Here is a 21,980-nt window from a genome sequence, read left to right as displayed (position 1 = left end):
TATTGCTAATATACATACATAATTTGACAACAATCAGACAGACAGACAGAAAGGGGAGACCTATTTCTTCGTACTCTAAGGAAAATGAAATGTCGAGAAAACATAAAAGTAGGGATGGACTCGATTACAATACTTCTTTAGCTTACGCTCGGAAAGTAAAAATAAAAATTGCACATAAGGTGTAAAAATTACAATTTTTGAAAATAATGAGAAAAAACATCGTAAGTGCTGAAATAAATTGATGCTGATGCTAGCCACAAGTGATAAGATATCCCTTATATGTATAAACTTTGTTCTAAAAGAAACTTTCTTCAAAAACTAAGATTCGGTGACACAGCCAATGAGACCGTTAACTTCAATAATAAGCACAACCCAATCGGTATGTGGGTTTGTCCTATACACTTTTATAAGGAAACAATGCAATATTACGACCTACCAAGCCATTTGTGGTAAAACTCTTATTAAAGTTGATTTACGGAAGCTGAATTAAATATTCAATTACAATAATTGAATTTTTAATGCGGCATTAAGAAGTACCACCAATCAGATGTCGTTAAACGCCACATTACGTGCATGATTAGTAACTTAAGCTAAATTATAATATTTTATAAACTGGCCCTTAATGTTTTTAACATTTTTTAGTTAATCGGGTGTCCGGATTTTTTGGGCGCTACTGTGTATACAACTTCTCGATTCGGTGCGTCCGACTGCGATACATTACATATTATAAAACTAAAATGAGCCAAGACATGTGAAAGTGAATTCTAAAAAACCATCGAGATCAGCAATTAAATATAACGATTTATTATCGCTTCAGCTTACTCTGTGTCAATCGTCGTTCGGAGAGTCCTCTGCGCTTTTCGTGTTTTATTATTACATACACCAGGTTTCAAATTGCCATCACATGTTCACACTTTATAGGTTAACACAAAATCGCTTCGATTATTCTGAACTAGAAGATAGCAAAACAATATAAATGATTCAAAAAGTTCGCACGTCGTACATAACAGCACAATATGGGTAAAATCAATTTTTTGCTAACCTGTCCTACTTAACTAGGAAGTTTCGTGAAAAAAATTACCCGTCACGTAAACGCAATCATTCCCCTGTAACCTATCTAATAATGGCAACATGACATCATCGTTTAAAACAAATGACTGAAAAACTTCACAATAAAAACGTGTAAATGCTACTTAATGAGTAACCTCAAACAAATCAACACTATATCTAGATCATTCCATGATTGCTACAATACGAAAAGGAGAACGTTCGACGTGAAAAAGCGAAACCTTCCGTGCGTCACTAGCGCAACATAAACACTCAAAAAAAAAATCGTTCCGACACAGGTCTGACTCTTGAGTCGCATACTCACGTGTGCCAACTACAAGTAAAAGTGACCACCCCGTATATCTCAATCAGCACAGCAATGCAACGTCCTTGAAATGAATAGCCCCCCGGCGTTTCTAAACAATAAATTGCGATCAGCAGTCCAAATTTCGGCAAACGCAGAGGTGTCTCCCAGGGTGTTTAATCAATGCCCCAAACACGCACTCGAACGCAAAATAACATATTTTAGTTCTGACAGTGGGTTCGAACCTGTACTGGTTTCACAACCGGCGTAACTTTAAAAACAACACACGCAGCCGATTTCTCTTATCACTGTAACGTAAACGTGCAAACAAGCGATCCACACAAGCACCTCACTATTTAAAAACCGAGAAACGCTTTTGTTGTTTACGGTCGAAGCGAGCAGCTTGGGGGTAGATGGTGGATGGAAAAATCGAGGGAAACGGAATTGGCGCCAATTTTCAGCGATTTTTCCGCCGATCGGCACCGATCGCAGTTGGGATTAATGTTAATTCCAATTGTACTCACTTGAATGCATTGTTTCCGACGAATTTCCGAATTTTAAACACAAACTTTTCGGATACTTATGGCGTCTCTATAGCCGTGCCGTACGTATACCTCTTGCCGCTGTTGTCGCTTGTCGGTCATTTCTCCGTGTGTGTTTCACGCTTCCACCAATGAGAGGACTCGATCTATCTCTGTCTGGCCAATAACATGGCAACCGAGCACGCTACCTAAAGCTGCCTTTACGTGCGGCAGAGTACGAGCTGACGTGAAAATGTTAGGTAACGGCACGATAGCGAATAAGATTAGATTGTGTATTTTTTTAATAAACAACAGAGAAATACGGTCCTGAAATAATTGCATCATAATGTCGGAAACATTTAAAATGTTTGGTTTACTTCTTGTTTAAATGGCATAAATCAGAGTTTTTTAAGGCTATTTTTTGTCTCAGTCATTTGAAAAACGGACTAATTATTTTTCTAATTATTTTATAACGAGGGTTAGAACTTCGGAAACGAATGAATTTGGTCAAATCATATCTCGAATATTGCTAACTGTTAGAAATGACATAAGAAAGATGTTCACAAATCAAAAAGATGCGAAAGATGCCGTTCTCTCTTTCTCCTTTTCTCTCTGTCGGCGAGTCGTCTTTGAGCACATACATAAAATAATACCGAGCACATAAAATGGTTTTATTTGATTAAAAGAATATCTCATAGTCATCATTTTATTTAAACCAAATAAAATAATCAGTGACAATCAGTTAATAATTAGGTATTACATTTTATTATTGTATACTATTTCAAGTGATAAAAATAAATATCTTGAATTCCATTCAATTGTTTAATAATAATTAAAAATAAATAGTTGAAATGTCTGTACCTTCCGATACACATTTTTTGAAGTTACGTTTTTTCTTAAAGAAAGTGTAAAAAAGTACTTTTTTTATAAATGTCTCAACTCTTGTAAATATCTCAATCAAATAATCTACATATTTTACACATTCTGAAATTCCAGAACAAACATGTTTTATCAGAGATAAATAATGGATGATAAATTCTGTAATTTTTATATTTAATGAATAAATATATTTCTAAGAAATATCGCTTATGCTCGATCTTTATCATAATTCATAACATAACATAGATAAATTTTAAATTGATAAGAGATATCAATTCGCACCCGCGTATTTGAAATCAACCAGTAGTGTAACAAGTTTACTGTGAGAGAGAGGTCCGATAAAGTGCTTTGCTCTTTTAATTTCAGAATCTTTCGTGGCCTACCTACAATATATAGAGTTATAGAGCCTAAAAAATTAAAAACGCAACCAATAACGTCAATGTAAATACACAAAACAGATAACTTTACTTTTTACTTTTTTTTAAATAGTATGAAATAACAAAGACGGTTTGAAATTGTATTTCTGGTTCTCGTGGATAACCTGTAGTAATAGGTAAAAATTCCACTCTATTTTATTCGATTAATAAAATACGTAACATTTAATAATCTAAAAATTTCTCATTTTCTGTACAATTTTAAACATTACTTGACGCAGAGTAGCTAAATTTTAAATTTAAATCCAAAATGATATATCCCGGATAATTTCTATCCATCCAAAGTGGTATAAGTGACTTTTACCCTACTAAAAAAAAAAATAAAAAATTGAGACAAATTTGTTACTACAGAAGTATTTGGAAATGTAACGTAGCATCTTATACATAGCCTGACTTTCTGGTATAACCTTATAACACTTACGGTAGAAAATGATCTACATACAGTAAGTAAGTATTATTTATATGAGAGAATGAAAATTGATTTCATTGTATTGTTACTGAAAAACAACAAATAAAATAAAATCAGTCGATTTACAACCTACATTAGCGAGACATAAAGATATTAAAATTATCTTGTACATATTACATATTTATTAGATCATATTATATACGCTGAAAGTTTTGAATTGGCAGCAAATATTACCGAGCGAGCAGTAAAAAAACACAATCAAAGACAGTCATGTATTTTTGAAGGTTTGTCTTTGATAGAATTTTCATCGATCAAATACAAACTTTGAAAAATCCATGGTTGCCTTCGATCATGTTTTTTATAGCTTACGCACTACATATACTATATATTTTATATATAAAAAAAACTGGACAAATAATAGTAACGTGAACGTCTTATTCCCACTGCTTTTCACTAATCTATGCTGTATGGGAACCTGATTTACTAATCTCGTCCAGTTTTTGTTTTTAATAAAATAGTAGTGTGCCCGTCTAAAAATGATTATAGTCACAGGTTATGTTTATCTACCGTTATAAAAAAATCTTAAGCAATTGACTCATTGTATTCTCATTTCGGCATGTTAATGATACATAAAAAAAAAAAAATATTTAAAACCAGCTTGTGTACAAGGAATACCTGAAAATAAAAAAAAAACAAAAAAGTAAATATAATACGTACTTAATTAATCCATATACATACTAAATAATTTGATAGTATACTTGGACATACAACTAAACTACAGTAAAAGAGGAAAATTGGTAATGTATTAAATTGTTAGATAAATATACTAAATATAATCAAATCCATCTAATGCAAAATGTTGCAACTTTTCTTTTTTTATTGTATATTTTTACTTTTAAGTAATGGTTTCAATAAGATAAAAAACAATATTTTTTGGCACCTACAAATAATAAAAAATGTGAGACATAATTTTTCAGGTGTTACGAAACGTCGAGAAAACGTGAAATTAGCTATTCGCCAGATGGATCGTATTGCAATACTATTTTAGCTTTAGCTTACCTACTTTCGGGAAATAAAAACAAAAACTTTTTAAAAATATGTTTATTCCGCAAGCTCCAAAATAATGACAAGCTTAAACTTGGATAAATAAGCAGCGGTATAACCATCTCATATTTTTAAGGGTATGCCTTGTTATACATGTTATTTCACTTATATTTTTGTTTTGTAATGCTAATGAGTGTTTACACTAAAAGTGCGTCACTTCGCTTGTTGGTAGTTTTCAGGAATCTCAAACAAGATTTAATAATGAGCTTTGAAAATAGGGATTTCCTTCTCTTTAATCTTATTATAACGTTACAGTACATGATAAGTATGTGTAATCGTAATCGTAGCGTTTAACCCACATTATTATTTTCCATAAGACCACTAATTACGATTTTTTTGATCACTGTGTATTATAGCAAGTAGTAAAAATTTATTCAACTCACGTGCTGAAACGGCAAAGATCTATTGGTTATCGCAGAACTTCCGCCGCAATTACGGTCGCAAACTACATTGACGTTCACAAGGTCACGATTGCTAGTAAACGCACCATTACCACTGACATTTTCGCAACGGCTAGTACCAACTTAACATTGCGTTTACAATTAGCAATTCTTTTACAATTTTTTCTTCGTTCGCGAAATGGAGTGGAGGTCGACGAAGAGTTGGTTGGCAAAAGTGCCAGTTCACATCGATAACCACAAGTGACTATTGCTAAAATCGACCAATTTCTCAAGTGAGTTTTGTTCTGTTTATTCAACCGTGAACTTGTCATAAAACGAAAAAACAAGAAAAAATAGTATACCAACAAGATAACGACAGTAATATATGTAATGTGATAACCAAACACTGCTAAACAATCCAACAGTGACAATTACACTCATTCCTGTTTAATACTCTACATTAACAAACACCTTCATGAGGGGCCACAGGAAAAAGGGGTCCTTGTCAAAATGAAGATGACATTGTCGTCGCCAAACAGCAGTACTAATGAGAAATTAACAACACCACCAGAAAATAAGTAAGCACACTTGGTTTCGAATAGTTTTATGTGATAAATTTGCGATGGTCTGTGCAGGCAATCAAGCCCCAACAGTAGCCCTAGGAGCAGTCCGCGACCCTCCCCTAGACCTCAAACTAAAAGGGAACATCCAAAACCGGAATCTCATTTGACCGTAAATTACAAAGAACCCCCCGTCAGTAATAAACACGACGGATCACCATCTGTAAGTACAAGTTATATAAAGTGATTGTTTGTATTTCTGGAAAGTAATTATTATGAAACAACGCGCCTGAAAATGGCCAGCGTTGTAAAATCGCTTATCATTGTATATAATTATCAGAGGTGCAATTAGTTTGATAATGTGCTGCTGTGTGATAATGTGAAATATAATCATTGAACAATGCTCAGTTATTGGTTCTAAAAAAGTGATGTTGAAGGAACTAGTATTTACTTAGTGACTGATAAAATGAAACGATACAACTATGTATATGTTTAAATTCCCCCTAATAAAGTAATGCTAGAACCATTGAAATGGTAAGCAGGGAGTGATTGAGTTTCGGTGAAATTTTTTCTTTTCTAGAGTCAGGAGGGGTCAGTAAGCAGCCGCATTAGTAACATAGAAATCGGATCTCCTTCTGATCAAAATAAACCAGAAAGTAGTGGTAGCTCAAATAAAGACAGGAAAGAAACACGAGGAAAGAAGAAGTCGTCGTGGTTTAACTCCTTCTATCCAACTTACAAATCTCGATCGGGTGATTTTAAAAGAATCTTCAAAGAAGTACCTGATGATGAACGTTTAGTTGTGGGTAAGCGGCGCTGTTTTACTTAATGTTGACTTTATTAATGACTGTTTATTCACCTATTAATTAAACATAAAAAATTGCGTGTTAATTTTAAAAAAGCGCTTTAAAGTTTTAACAATTATGTTAATTGAAATGTTACCCAATCTGTCCTTCCCGAGAAGGAAACCGTTTTTTTGACACACATTTTATTATGAATGGACCTGGTAATAAACGTGCTTATCGCAGCCGTGGGAGACACGGATTGAGCAACGTGATAAGAACAGTTATCAGTAAATTGCGCTGGCTGGATCGACACAGTGAAGCAAAGGTAAATAATTGTTTTATTAAATTCCAGATTATTCGTGTGCGTTGCAAAAAGAAATCCTAGTGCAAGGTAGGCTGTACGTAACGCAAAACTATCTGTGTTTCTATGCAAACATTTTTGGCTGGGAGACTACTGTTACGTTAAAATGGAAAGAAGTATCCGCTATAACCAAAGAAAAAACCGCAAGAGTTATACCGAACGCTGTGTTAATATGTACGAGAACGGAAAAATATTTTTTTACGAGTTTTGTAGCCAGAGACAAAACGTATTTGATGTTGTTTCGAGTTTGGCAGAATGCTCTTATGGATCAACCTATGACACCGCAAGAAATGTGGCAATGGGTATGTTGAATTTTGCCAACTCGAATAACATTGGATGGTTACCTTAGAATTGTGGTTATTTCAATATTCCCGTTTTTATAGGTGCATCAGTGTTATGGTGATGAGTTGGGATTAACAAGTGATGACGAGGATTATGTAGCACCTGGCACTGAGGAAGATAAATTGTCTGCGCGATTGTCAGTCGAATCTTTTTCTGAGGTGAGTTGAACCCTCTATATATAACGGAATACAGTCGTGTTTTTATTTTATTTATTTTTTATTAATTGTAAGAGACAGATGTCAATGTCAACGTGATTGATAGTTTACAGATAACGAAAAATTCGTGTTACATTTGGTTATTGTGACGTTAAAATTGTTTGTTATCAAAACCGCCTTAACTTTGCATTAAAAAATAATTAATTAAAATGTGTTTTCGTGTTGTTTGTTTTTATTATTCAGCGTTAGGTAGCAGCGCTTTCAAATATCTACTGATAAGTAGATGAGCTAAAGCTATATGGTTAAATAATATGAAACGTGGGAAATATTCAGCGGAAAATTCGCACTAATTTTACGTCATTGTGGATGTGGTTTGCTTAAGTACTAAAATACCGGAATTTCCAGTTACTGTACAATCAACCTAAAACTTAGTGGTGTGTCCATCATGTGGCTGTTTTATATTTAAATGTTATTACAAATCCGTATTACGTAAATAATATTGCAAAAGTTTTCAATTTTTTAATTTTCTTAGCTGCTCTACACGGAAATTATACACAATGTTGTTTTTTTTTTTTTTTCAGTTTAGTTAAAGTGCGTAACTTTACACTACTTAACTATTTCTCAGGGCTAAATTTAATTAAAAAAATGACAGTAAAACGGTAAATGTTTATTTTATTTTATTTTGTATTTCATCCAATACTTTATAATACAAACCTAATTATCGTGACTTTAAACATATAAAATGGTGCAAAATTCACTATTAAGATAAAAACTGTGATTTTATAGCTCACTAGTATTTGAAGAATTAAAACATGTATGCTAAAGAGATTTTTATTTTATTAATTGTTGCAACCGCCGTCGGAGTCGCGTATTTTGTTCGAAACTGAGTTGTACATATAACCCTTTGCTATACTGGACGATTTCATCCACCGTTTCACTGTTGTGGATTTGTTGAAGAACGCTACAGACTGTGTCCAGCATATGACTTATTTCAGGTAATTACCTGAGCAGTGATTGGAACAATTACTTTTAAAAATTAATACATTACAATTACTCATTATTCAGTAACAATAGCAATTCATTACAATTACAAATTACTTTTTTTAAAAGGAATTCATTACAGTTACTCATTACTTTTAAAAAGTAATGCATTACTTTAACAATTACTTTTTCCACTTTGAAAAATTTAATGAAGACACAATTTTACATATTTGTTGTATGGGTCCAAAGGGTAAAGAAAAAACGTGTTAACAATGGAAATGGCAGTGAGTGATTTATTGTACTAAAGCATTTGTTACATATTCACATCAGTAAATAAAATAAAACAAATAAATACTTCACGCAAGAGGACGACATACATAATTTAAATTCAGTAATAACTGACATTCAAAATTTTCGTCAGCTAAGGCATGACGTTTTGTCTTAAAAACATCCGCGCCAACACTAAACATCCTTTCCACTGCGGCGCTAGATGGAACTGTTGTGGGGAAACATGTGACATATTTTACCAAAAATTGAAGAGTCGATTCTTTTGCGCCTAATTTCATTCCAGTCTAGCTACAAATAAAAGTTCGATGCCAACTGCAACAACTTTTAAACAAAAATTTGCATTGGTGGGAATTTTCAGAATATCTTATTGACTATGTGATGTATCGTAAATATTAGTCCACCGATAATTATTTGCGGACGCAAATCTTTTAATCTTCTTTAATTGCCTCTTACTTGGCGTTGTGATCACAGTATAGATATCATTCAGTAGGGACAACTCGCTATTTTTGCTGATCCGTTTTCATGGGTGGTCGTTTGTCTTGTGACCGTATGAGGGCGCGCAACGCAAGGTACTTCTTTTTCTTACACATTGGGACATTGAACTGCGGTACTTTGGTTATCTAGTGACTTTAATGTGAAATATTTGAAATTTGGCAGTTTAGTTGCATTGGATTTGATGGTTTAAGGCTGATCTCCCGGTGTAATTATTGCAGTCAAGTGGAATTTTCAGAGCCATTTTAAAAAGCATTGTTCATGTTTTGATGGGACCATTGCTGACTGTTTAATTTTTGTGTAAAAAAATTAAATGTACATATATTAGCGTTTACTAATAACGTTGAATTTTATAACCATTTACAACTATCATGGAAAATAAATTAATGAAACGTAAAATCGTAATCAGAGAAGCGGGGCCAAATTTGAATTTCAACACGGCATCTCTATTATAGGATAGGGCGCTTAATTCATTATTTATTACAATAGACTGTGTGATTTCTAACATCAACTAGTTACAAAATGTTATTGTTATTACACTGTTTTTAATTCCTTTCCAAAAATTCATTTGCACAAAGTGTAGTAAATTGTGTACACGAATCAATTTTAACATTTTCAAATGAAGCGTTTGTGATACTTTTTAAATAGGGTGGCGACATCTAGAAATATATTGGGCAACGACCACCGATGACGGCTTAAAATCCTGGTCAGAAAGATCAAAGGCGCCGACACAAGTTGTCCCTACTGATTGATCTCTATACAGATTAAATTGTGACTTACAGATTAAATTTAGAAAACGTTAAGAGGATGGACACTCTCATAAAATTTTATTGTCGGATTATGAGGGGTTTAAAAGGACAGGCTCTATCGGTTACCTGTTATAGATTTGAGTGGACTAGAAAAATGGCTAAAGTTTGTTTGACCACAAATTCTAAATATTCTGCCCCTGTTTATTTTATTTCTGTAAAGCGCAATGGATTTTTTAATACAATTTCTATTAACGTACGTTTCTGAAAATTTAATATTGATCCATAAATAGCGAAAACCAGATAATCTCATACTCATCACAATTTTAACGCGTTGTTGTGTAGGTTTTTTTTTTGACAACAAAATTAAAAAAAACGGAAGCAGTCTGGGTAGGGTTTTTTATGCTCATTTCAACGGTGTGAAGTTTATTACAATTGGACGTATATTTTTAGCAAAAACTTAGGCAGAAGTTTATATGTACATATTTCCCTATTAATTATATTAAGAGTCTGACTATGTATATACGTGGAATTTGTGTGCATATCATGTAGAATGCAACTCCTTCAACTTTTAGAACCGCGATATCTTGAGAATGGTGAATCTTAGGAAAAAAAGTATAAGGATCATTTTTGTAGATAATTTTATGATCTACAATTTTTGTCTGTAGTATATTTTTGAAAAAATTTAGTGTTTTCGAGAAAAATCTAAAAAACCAAAAATGTTGACCTTTGACCTTGAATAACTTTTTTAGCACACATGGGATCTATGGGGATTTTTACCACTTTATTTCTACTGGTGTACCCAAGGTCTCTACCAAAATTCAGCTTTGTGGGAGTTTTTGTTATTTGAAATGTCTATTTTGACCGGACTATATGCTGGAATATGTTTTAGCTCACCCTTAAAATGATGAAGAGCTTATGTATATTATGGTTACCTGGTTTCTTAACAAATTTTGTGCTAAACTCGTTTTAGATTTTAACTCCGTACTGGGGTTAATCTTCTCTTTGTAGGGACGAACCAGCAGTTCAGGTAAACGATTCATAGAGAAAAACAAAACAATATTTTTTTGTATTGAGGTTAAAAGTAATTGTAAAAGTGACTGAATTACTTAAAAAAGTAATTCGTTACAATTGCTCATTACTTGAAAAGGGATTGAATTACTTCCAACCACTGTACCTGAGGTACCTCAGACGAGGTGTAGATTCCAACTGGTTGAATATGCAATTTCTTTTTTGTAATGAAGGTAGAATCTACGGTGTGAAATATTTTTGGTAAAATATTTTCTGCAAAGAACGTCGAAAGTCATTCCGTGATGATTACGGAACTTGATACAACTGGAAGCACCTAATATGCCTATACGATTTAGAAGAATAAGAAATAAATAAATACATAGTTTGATTTAAATGTAAGAAAATTTAAGTAACACCTTTATCATCATGTTGCGATTGCTAGGTGCTACTTTCACAATTTTCCACGTTCGTTCTCCAAAATTTTAACCTTGCGAGACTTTTGAGATCACAATTTTCCCTATTTTGAAATGCCATCATTTCGAGAAATATTTCATCCATTTTAAAGTAGATGATAATATATAATAATAATATGCAGCTTGAACTAACTATCCCGTAACTTTATGCGGGTTACAAATAGTTTTTGCAATGCTTTCATTTTTCAAAAAATTAGGCAATGTTGACTTTTACTTTCTAGGTATGAGATTAGATTAGGGAGAATGTAAAAGAGTCCGTCTAGCGAGTGGCTAATTTTATGTTTTCAAATTAAAAATACTTTTACCATAGTAAACGTTAATCAAAATTTCTCTATTCGTCTCGAACAGAATTTGATGACGTCATCTTAAAATTTTTGTAAGTAAATCGATTTAAATTTTATAAAATATGTAATATATTCTATATTTGTGGTTTATTACTTCGCCGTTATTTTTTACTTTGGAGAATTAGATTTTTGGAAAAAAAAATCATAAAATGTAAAAAAAGTTGAACATTTATTTAAAAAAAAATACAGAAGTAATTAGTCTAGACTTTAACGTAATGCTTTAACATATTACCAAAATTTGTCTAAGACAAAACCCCAAAATGGTCACGCTTCTGTGAGCGACAGAAGTACTGTTTAAACTCTGAGCCATTTATTTTGTATTCATTCACCGTAACAACTACGCATGATCGCTATATTAGCTTTTTATAATTTAATTTATTAACGTTGTTAAAAGGCGGTAGATAAAATTATGCTTAGCATGTAACACACATTTGCCACTTACATAAGTCACAGAAATAACGAAATAAAATTGGTCTAAAATTATTTCGACAGAACTTCCCTCGCTGCTGAAGTACAGACCAACAGATCGCGCTTGTTTGAAAAATTGTAAAATTTGATTTTGCGAATAATTTTTTTGTGATAACTTACAAAAAAAAAAATGGTCCAAGGTTACTTCGACAGAACTTCCCGCGCGCTTGAAGTACAATCCAACGAATTCCGCTTCTTTGAAAAAAGAAAAAAAAATATTTTCTGATATCTTTATATGTACAGGGTCTCTGGAATGTACGGAAACGGTTAAATATCAGTAATAACCAGTTGTGCAAATCAGTTGAAATTAGGTTCAGTTTTTCGAAATCACTAAGTGTTATTTATTATTAGTTACTATTGTTAAGTACGTGACAAATTGTAAACAACACATCTGAGGTTTCTTGAGGACCCAACTAGACAAAGTTATAAAAATTACCCGATTCTTTTCGGTAAACGAATGAACCGTCGTCAATAGCACCCCCCAATCCCGGCGCCACAGGAACGCAAATTTCAATTATTATTTTATCATTATTAAATATCACCGGGCGCATTCTCTATTTTCAAGAGAATAGGGGGATTCATTCTTAATTTAATGAATAATCAATTCTGTGATGACGTGATTAACATACATAATACTAGTAACAGGCCATTACCAATGCAAGACAAAAAATACAAAAGTGACCATTCGTCCGATGGACTCAATTATTACATTTCCTTAGCATACGCTCGGGAAGTAAACATTGTTTTGATTTGAATGAGTTTGTCGCCTCAGTAACAGGGGACTAAAATTATAGAGTCGAACATAATGTTCTTAATATTATTATTATTATTTTTATTAAATAAAGACGGGCGTATTCTCACGTTTTCGAAAAAGTGGGGTAATTTTATCCAAATAAAAATTGCTACGAAAAAAAGAAAAAAAAAACGAAAAACCAAGTTTGGAATCGAACGCTCAAGCACTAGGGCACGACCGGGATGTTTTACATTAGAGGTACACTACTATTATACCTTGCATTATTTTTGCAAAAATTTGGACGGTTAGGAAAAAACTCAAAGCGAATTCGTAAGCCACACTTATAAGAGTATATTGTTGTAGGGGCAGCAGGCTATAACGTGTACAAACACATTGGACATGGTAAAATAGTAATTTTCAATATTTAAAAAATTATCCGAAAATTTGTGTCATAATTATCAAAACTATTTTTTATATCTCGCTTCACTTGTATAAAATGTATCAAAACTTACATCCACTTACATCTAAAGATGTGTATCGTGGATATATATGTTCAAGATATGTTATTGCTGGTCAAAGACGGGCACAGAGACCGAATCATGGCTGATTTAGATGTTTTGTTTGCACCGTTGCCATGGAAACCACACGTCGTAGCCGCCTGATACAACTGGACTGCGGTCCCGTTGCGACCGTGCTCGGCAGGATTGAGTTACTATCGCGGGTTTTAATTTTCATTCTGCGCGAACACGTACGATAAATATTCTTAGATAATCTTCTCGTTAATATAGACATTCGGAAACAACTACACACCGCCTATATTAATAATATTCGGGCACATAACGCAAGGATCGACAAATATTACGCGATTACGCCGATTGATAATGTGCATAAAATTTTGTGGAGTGTTTGGACTTGTTTTACGTGAACATGACGAAAGTAGGGAATCACAAAATCCAGGTATATTTCGAGGTCTGATTGATTTTACGGCTGAATGGGACTCTGCTTTATCAAATCATTTGAAAGAAGCAACGGTTTTTAAAGGAACGCCTAAAACTGTTCAAAATGAACTTTTAGATGCCATCAACGTAAAATTTTGACCGAAGGTAAAAAGGTATGTGGACAAATCCTTTTTACTTCCCGAGCGTAAGCAAAGGAAGTATTGTAATCGAGTCCGTCGGCCGACTCTCTACTTTTACGTTTTCTCGATCTTTCATGACCCCTAGAAGACGAAGAAATAGGTCTCCCATTTCCGTCTGTCTGTCCGTCTGTCCGTCCGTCCGTCTGTCCGTCTGCCCCCGGATTTTTATTAGACAGATAATCTCCGAGAGTACTCGACCGATTGTTGTGAAATTTTGTACTTATATTAAGAATATCATGTAGATGGTAAAACGTTAACCAAAATTTGTCTAATCATCCCCACCACTAATGCGATGACGTCACTTCAAAATTGTACATAGTAAATGGGTTTTCAATTGTATAAAATAACATAGTCCTACACATGTAGTTTACAACTCCGAATCGACTTTTCACCCGAAACGTCCAGATTTTTGGAAAAAAAATCAAAATTATAAAACAACATTTTGAAATTTAATTTTTAATCTGCTAACCAGAATGCTTTGAAATGTTGCAGATGTTTTAAGGCTATAAAGAGCATCATAAATCTTTAGTCAAAAAATATTTGCTTACCCCCTCCAAAAACTTGATGACGTCAGCTCAAAAGTTTGTGGAATAAATCATATTTAAAATGTACAAAATATGATGAGTCTGTACTTGTGATCTATCACTCCATTCATATTTTTTGGATTTGCATATACAGGGTGACTCAAAAAAATTAATGAATGCGTAAATATATTTTATTGATTTGATGGACTGGATTACTATACTTCCTTAGCTTACGCTCGGAAAGTAATAAAAAAATGATGCATTGATAAACTACAAGTAAAGACTCATGTTTTACACATTTTAGATAGAATATCTCGGGTAAAATTTGGCGATGGTGTGATCAATATGGGAGGAGGGGGGAGATAAAGTTTCGTTAGCACTTTACCATGTTTATTACGAACTAGCTGACCCCGTGAACTTCGTTTCACCTACAATTTAATTTTGAATCTGCAAAATCGAATGCTTTGAAATCTTGCAGATGTTTTAAACATATGTTAAGCATAATAAATTTTTATTCAAAATATATTTACTTATCCCCTCCAAAAAATTGATGACGCCAGCCCAAAATTTTGCCAAATGAATCCTATCTAAAATGCCCAAAATAGGATGAGACGATATTTGTGATTTATCATTTCATTCATATTTTTTAGTTTTGCTTATAGGGGGTGTCTCAAAAAAATTAATCACTGAGACAATTTATTTTATTGATTGAATCAAGAATTGCAAAACTGAATTTTGAAATATTGCAGAGGTTTTGAAGTTACTGTTTGACATGGTAGGTTTTCAATCAAAATATATCTGTTTATCAAGCCCAAAAACTTAAAGACGTCATCTCAAGATTTTGCCGAATAAATCCTATCTAAAATGTGGAAAATATCATCAGTATATTTTCATAATTTATCATTGCATTCATATTTTTTAGATTTGCTTTTACAGTGACTCAAAAAAATATATGGATCAGTCAATTTATTTTAGTGAATAACTCAAGAGTTGCAAAAATGAATACTTTGAGATCTTGCAGACGTTTTAAAGTTATTGTAAGCGTGGTAAATTGTTAAGAATATTTATTTATTGCCCCCAAAAAATTGGTGGAATGGGTCACTCGATTTTCGCAGATAATTTTGGGAATACAATACAGTTATTTTTAGTATTACACTGCACCAATCCAAGGTGGTATACGTGTTAATCGTAAATGTTGATTAGGTCATCACAAAGTTGTGTGAAGAAAAGACTCAACTCGAAAATGCTGAATATATTTCATTATACTTTTGGTGCGAAGGAAGTTCTGTCGAAACAACGTTCGAACAATTTTTTGACAATGGTTGATATAAATAAAACTCAGTAGATGCTCATCCTCGAAATACGAAGTATCTACTCGAATATCAAATCAAAATATTTCTAGTTTTTCTAGATAATATTAATACTTCAGTAGGTAACAGTTGATGCTCACGTAGCATCTCGATACAACAAAAAAGTGACAGTGACAGTGTTCAACCATCAAAGCAAAAATCGAGTCACCAAAATATAAGTTAGTATGGGGTAGACACCTTGAGATGGGAATCTCTATGGCCAGTGTTATAAAAAATGCACTGCACAATTTATGCATAAATAAAAGTTAATTACCTGAAAAGTTTTCGATATTCCTGCTCCTAATGTGTTTTTCAAACTGAATGCACCTTTTGACGACGTTCCACGTTCATGAAAGTCGCCATGTTTAGTCAAAATTCACTCTTACAACGATCCTACTCGTTTTCTAAGCTGCTTTCCAGACGGCTCAGTCATTTGCCACCACCGATGCTCATTTTTAGATTAAATGCTCACAAAACGCGTAGGTAGATGTTCAATTTGTGTCCGGGGAGATACAATGTTTCCAAGTAGGTACTCAGTACATAGAGTAGATGCTCAGGTATATAAGAGTAATAATGAAGTAGGTACTTCGTACTTTGAATATTAGTTTCTACTCAGTTTTATTCATACCACCCAATGTCTCGCTTCAATGTTTGATTATGTTGATTATGAGCACAACGCTGATCAACTTCCATATCCGAATTACCCATGAAATAAATCATTGCGGTTTGCACCTGAGGTAGTTCGTCGCACATTTGATTGACTTCGTGGACCTATGTGAGGTTGTCGTCTCCTCAGCATTTTAATGAACTTCATCAAACGACACAATTATTTTTACAGTCAGTTAAATCTGTACATTTTGTCTTGAGAATTTTAAAATATTGAAAACTTCAAATTAAATCCTCGAATAACGGTAAAGTTTGAGGTTTTGTCGAAACCAACAAAGTGAATATAGGTATTTACCTATAGTAAGTTCTATTTAGAATGGCAGATCAAAATTAATAAGAAACTTTCGCAATGTGTAATTAAATTCACTTTAACCAAGACTTTTCTTAAAATAAACGACGTTTTTTTTTACGAAAAAACAATGAGCGATTTGAAATGCAATATACTTTTCACAATTGCACGGAAGAATTAGTTTTGTATGATACGTCAGTTAGACGACAGGTCCGTCAGAAACGCCAACTATTGAAATTAATTTGATGTGGCGATTCCCATACAAAATTTTTAGAATTTTTTTATTTTTTAACTGTTCTTTTAAGTTTTCCTTATTTTTTTTTATTTATAAACCATCCCCGTAATATAAAAAATTCTTCAAATCGATCAAGCCGTTTTTGAGTCTTAGCGAGACTAACAGGAACAGCAATTGATTTTTATTATATAAACGATTAAAAAATGGAGGTTGGTGGTAGAAAGGTGAAAATTTAGGGTTATGTGTATTTTTTGATGCCAATTCTTAAAAAAATAAAAATAAAAAATTTTGTCCAAAAAATAGACAAACATTTTTTAGGGTGGGCCACCCTTATCACTTAGGGGTTTAAAAAATAGTTTACAACCTATTCTCAGACCTACCGAATATACATAAAAAATTTCATACAAATCGGTCAACCCATTTCGGAGAAGTTCGGTTACAAACACTGTGACGCGAGAATTTTATACATAAAGCCGGCCACACACACAGAGGGAAGACTGTGCAGTTAAAAGTGTGCACGCTTGTCGTAAGTTAAACCCGTACTCTCTAATTGCACACACACACGGAAGGAAGATTGCGCAATCAAAAGTGTGCAGGCTTGTCGTAAGTTATTACAGTGGCGTGCATTTGTATTATATAAAAAAAACAATTGTAAAATAAGTCAGACGTCATTTAAAAATACGACGCTAATGAGTTAAAACTCAAGCGTGCAGCGACTTGTCTCCACACACACTGAGTTTTCCCCGCGCAGTTTTAACTGTGCACGCTAGCAACAGACTTGACTGCACATGCCACATTCTTGCCCACACACTAGGAGTTTTAACTGTACCCCGTGGCACGTACATTCAAGTCTTGACTCTTCCCTCTGTGTGTGTGGCGGACTTTTCTTTAGAACTTTTAGAGGGGAACAATTTCGTCGTACATGATTTTTACGTAAAGGCAGCCACACACACAGAGGGAAGAGTCAAGACTTGAATGTACGTGCCACGGGGTACAGTTAAAACTCCTAGTGTGTGGGGAAGAATGTGGCATGTGCAGTCTAGTCTGTTGTTAGCGTGCACAGTTATAACTGCGCGGGGAAAACTCAGTGTGTGTGGAGACAAGTCGCTGCACGCTTGAGTTTTAATTCATTAGCGTTGTATTTTTAAATGACGTCTGACTTATTTTACAATTGTTTTTTTTATACAATACAAATGCACGCCACTGTAATAACTTACGACAAGCGTGCACACTTTTGATTGCGCAGTCTTCCCTCTCTCTGTGTGTGCAATTAGAGAGTACGGGTTTAACTTACGACAAGGGTGCACACTTTTAACTGCACAGTCTTCCCTCTGTGTGTGTGGCCGCCTTAACTTTAACCGTTTAAGCAGCGTCAGCAACGGAAGTTGTCAAAGGAGGAATAATTTTCCCGTTTTTCCGAATTTTTCATTGCTACTTCGCTCCTAATGATCGTAGCGTGATATTATATAGCCTATATGTAGATATGATACATGGACTATCCAACACAAAAAGATTTTTTGAATTTGAACCAGTAGTTTCTGAGATTAACGTGTTCAAATAAACAAAAGTTTCAGCTTTATTATATAAGTATAGAAGTATAGATAACATTGCTGTTTCTAAAAAGATAAATTGATAAATTATATTGATTAGTGTTATAATTTTAAATTTTAACCGTACTTAATAAATAATGCATTTTAATTAAATCATAATTTAAAACATAAATAAAATTTTGCAGTAATCGGTTCGGTAGTTTCACAACTTACGTATTCACTAAAATAGAACAGAAATACGTAAACCGGAAACGGCATTTTGTATCCCACAAGTTGTAAAGCAGCAAGAAAATATTTAAAAACACTCCTCAAAGTACAGATTACAACATGTTCAAGAAAAAAAAAGCTGTGTTGGATATCTTAAAATGGCTTTAAATTTGTTGTGGAACAAACAGTACCTTTGGTATAATAATATAATTACATAAAATATTGTTGATTGTTGCGCCTTCTCCAAGATAAGTAAAATATTAACATGTTTCGTAGATTTTTATAGATGTTCCGATTTCTAGAAACTATTTGTTTCAGTTCCTGTTTGTTTCTTTATTCCGTTTACCAGCTCTAGAATTAAAATTACAACTCATGTTTTTAATAAAACAATAATACAATTCAGCTACAACTACGACAAAACATTTAATTTCTTGCTAAAAAACTTATTCGTGCCTTTCACCAATATTTATGGAAGACTAGCTTTGAAAAGGTCGAATCATCAGTCTTGAAAACCTATTCAAGGATAGTTTGTCAATATTAGTGACAGCTATTTTTGGTTTTAGGTGTTTTACTGTATCGTCTATGAAAGCCACTGTTTGGAATTTGCATGTAAGAAACCAATTATTATTAGTCGGACAATTTTCTCTGTAGACATAACAAAGTCATTACATTTCTCAATATTCGTCGAAACTATCGAATTTTTCGTTATTTTAGGTTAACGGCAAAACTACTGCTAAAAAAAGCTATAAAACAGTATAATGAATACAAGACTTTAAAAGAAAAAAGCTAATTTTATGGAATTCTAAGTGAAACTTTGAAGCAGCAGTTGAAACCTGGATTAGATTTTGAACAAATTGATCTTGACACGATAGCGAATGCCATGATGAAATTGTAATTGATTAATGGATGATGCATTCATTTACTTAGTGGTAATAAGTTCAGAAGGTTAATATCCTAAAGTCAAATCTATTGCTGCTCTAAAACAAAGAAAAAAAAAGTTTGATAATATATCAAAGAAAAAAATTACTACTTGCTTATGAATAGTACCCACCTAAGTCAAATTAAAATTTTCAGCACGAGTGCGGTGGCGTCGAAGCCATTGTAGACATGGTCATCGAGGACAACAAATCCCAAGACGACGAAAACATCGTCCACAAAACGATGGACAGCAGAAAGCGAACCACTTCAGCTTCCCACATTCCGACCGATCTCTCGGATACTACAGAATCGGACGGAGAAAAACATACGAGGTAAATAACAGTTTCGTTCCCGGAAAAACTGATTTGCATTAATGTTGTCAAGTGTTGCCTTTCAGAATAAAACTACCCTTATTCCTTTCCTGGGAAAAATCCCTCCCTTGTATACATCCACCAACTCCCGACTCTGATGATAGAGTTCCAGTTTTGCAGAGTGTCAAGTAAGTCACTGCATTACGGAATTTTTTAAAATTTATTAACCTGCTTCCTAACACTACAGAGTGCATGTTGTTGGGGAAAACCCCAAAAATTAATGATTTGATTTGGCTGTGACTTTACTAACAGAAGTTTCATTCAGGCTACCACAAAACTCAAACAATCAATGTCTAGCGAAATGTATGTATTTGTATATATGATCCTTTGAGCCGGATTCGCGTGTATAATGGCATAATTAATCGTCTTGCTTAATTATTTGACCACGTTTGAATATATAACACGTTTTTTTTTGGAAGGGAGTCGTAAGTATTTTTATAACGAAAGATGTTATCTTACAGATGTGATACAAACGTACAGTGTACATCACTTCACGAAGGACGGCAAGTAATGAGCGAGGTCGTTCCAATCCACATAGATCAATTATTTACTCTGCTTTTTACGAGTTCAAAGTTCTACTTAGACTTTCATGCGTCTAGGAAAACAACTGATCTTACTCAAACTCCTTGGACCAATTCAAGCGACAATAGTAAAAGTCGCATCGTTAGTTTAACAATGGCTTTAAATCAAGCAATGGGCCCCAAGACGGCGCAAGTTACCGAGAGTCAAGTAACTTTGCCGGCAACCATAAATTCGGCAATTTTTAAGATGTTCTTTCTGTAGGTTATGCTTCCATGTAGTAAACCAGGTTGTCTTTATGCCATTGACGTCGAAACTGTCAACGCCGGCATTCCTTATGCAGATAGCTTTAATGTTGTAGTTCATCATTGTCTTCAAAAAATTTCCGAAACGGAAAGTTCTTACCAAGTATATGCACAAGTTTTGTATAAGAAGTCCGTCTGGGGGTTAGTGAAAGGTATGTTTTAGATTTTGGGAAATAGCTTCTCATGATGCAGTTTAGGTATGATTGAAAAAACGTGTTGGTCTGGATTGGAGGACTTTTATACCGCGCTGAGTAAAGCTTTACATGCAGAAGGTGAAGAGAATGTTTCTGACGTTAAACGAAAATCGCGAAGGAAACGAAGAATACATAGTATGCCAAGAGGAGGGGTAGAAGATAGTCGACCTTTAATGGGTTTGTCGCACTTTTTTGTAGTTGTAAAAAGAATAACCGGGTGTTGTAGGTGCCACAAATAGGATGAAAATTTCTTCAGGCGGTATTTTTAGCTCCGATGTCGCTACTATGATAGTATTCACTGTTCTAATATTGTTAGTTATTCTAAATGTCATGTTGTATTTCAAGTTGTGGTCTTTAGAAGAGTCCCCTCCATACACCTTATTGGACTTGCACGTTCTTAAGTGAGTACTTTAAATCGCATAAAATTTCGCTATATCTTCTTTATACAGAGATCCACCTAAAACGCATGACGAGTGGATCAAACTTCTTCAGCAGCAAGAAACGGTTCATTCTGTCGAAATACAAAAGTGGCAACGGATTTTAAAAACTGCTATACAACTTTTAAAACAGGTTTGATTGAAACAAACATTTATTTTTTTTTAATTTTGTTGTTTTAGACGGAGGAGTCTTTGAACGAACTTCAACGATCAATAAACCCATCTTATACCAACAAAGTGGTCTCTATTTTACAAAACCATAAAGATACTGTTGAGCAAACTCGCCAAGATGAGCTATAGATCGTGTTGTTATTGTTTTAAATTTATTCTATGTCACTGCGCACTGTGTTATATTTTTAGTACCTCCATAGATTTTATCGATTGTTCCTGTACACGTTGTGTAGCCTTTAATTAAATTAACGACAGTAAGATATTAACATTTTTATTATTACTTATCATAA

At 33.6% G+C, this 21,980-nt stretch overlaps 2 protein-coding genes across 6 annotated transcripts in view; one reads left to right on the top strand and one right to left on the bottom strand.

Annotated features, from left to right (window-relative positions):
- The window catches only part of LOC135126750 (uncharacterized), a 32,271-nt gene extending 30,261 nt beyond the window's left edge, over window positions 1-2,010 (bottom strand). For 3 of the 4 annotated variants that reach the window (XM_064052872.1, XM_064052875.1, XM_064052874.1), the window contains exon 1: window positions 1,876-2,010. The gene's annotated coding sequence lies outside the window, so the exon portion shown is untranslated. Of the gene's footprint in view, window positions 1-1,372; window positions 1,637-1,875 lie in introns of those variants that run through there. The other variant, XM_064052873.1, reaches the window with a different exon arrangement.
- Window positions 2,011-5,192: 3,182 nt separating this feature from the next.
- Window positions 5,193-21,956, top strand: LOC135126749 (protein Aster-B-like). Of its 2 annotated transcripts, XM_064052870.1 has the most exons (13): window positions 5,193-5,656; window positions 5,714-5,861; window positions 6,219-6,444; window positions 6,776-7,086; window positions 7,168-7,284; window positions 19,850-20,025; window positions 20,091-20,192; window positions 20,526-20,793; window positions 20,848-21,040; window positions 21,086-21,259; window positions 21,309-21,483; window positions 21,532-21,652; window positions 21,700-21,956. In XM_064052870.1, the coding sequence occupies exons 1-13, from the start codon at window positions 5,589-5,591 to the stop codon at window positions 21,817-21,819; spliced, it is 2,199 nt and encodes a 732-aa protein (XP_063908940.1). In that variant the 5' UTR covers window positions 5,193-5,588; the 3' UTR covers window positions 21,820-21,956. The 2 variants fall into 2 exon arrangements, with proteins under 2 accessions (XP_063908940.1, XP_063908941.1); XM_064052871.1 differs by lacking the exon at window positions 20,091-20,192 and having other exon boundaries at window positions 5,195-5,656.
- Window positions 21,957-21,980: the final 24 nt, after the last annotated feature.

Source organism: Zophobas morio, unplaced genomic scaffold (genome assembly GCF_036711695.1).
Source record: "Zophobas morio isolate AGI-343-1 ecotype UQ-CSIRO unplaced genomic scaffold, CSIRO_AGI_Zmor_V1 ptg000011l, whole genome shotgun sequence".
NCBI classification, from domain to species: domain Eukaryota; kingdom Metazoa; phylum Arthropoda; class Insecta; order Coleoptera; family Tenebrionidae; genus Zophobas; species Zophobas morio.
The sequence above is the reverse complement of the archived record's forward strand: the minus strand, read 5'-3'. Positions and strand labels throughout refer to the sequence as shown.

What these genes read in the sequence shown, in the direction of transcription:
- LOC135126749 (XM_064052870.1), top strand. Translation starts at nt 5,589, where the DNA reads ATGAAGATGACATTGTCGTCGCCAAACAGCAGTACTAATGAGAAATTA. An exon ending in TTGGACTTGCACGTTCTTAA is followed by an intron (nt 21,484 to 21,531) that starts GTGAGTACTTTA and finishes TTCTTTATACAG; the next exon opens with AGATCCACCTAAAACGCATG. An exon ending in CTATACAACTTTTAAAACAG is followed by an intron (nt 21,653 to 21,699) that starts GTTTGATTGAAA and finishes TTGTTGTTTTAG; the next exon opens with ACGGAGGAGTCTTTGAACGA.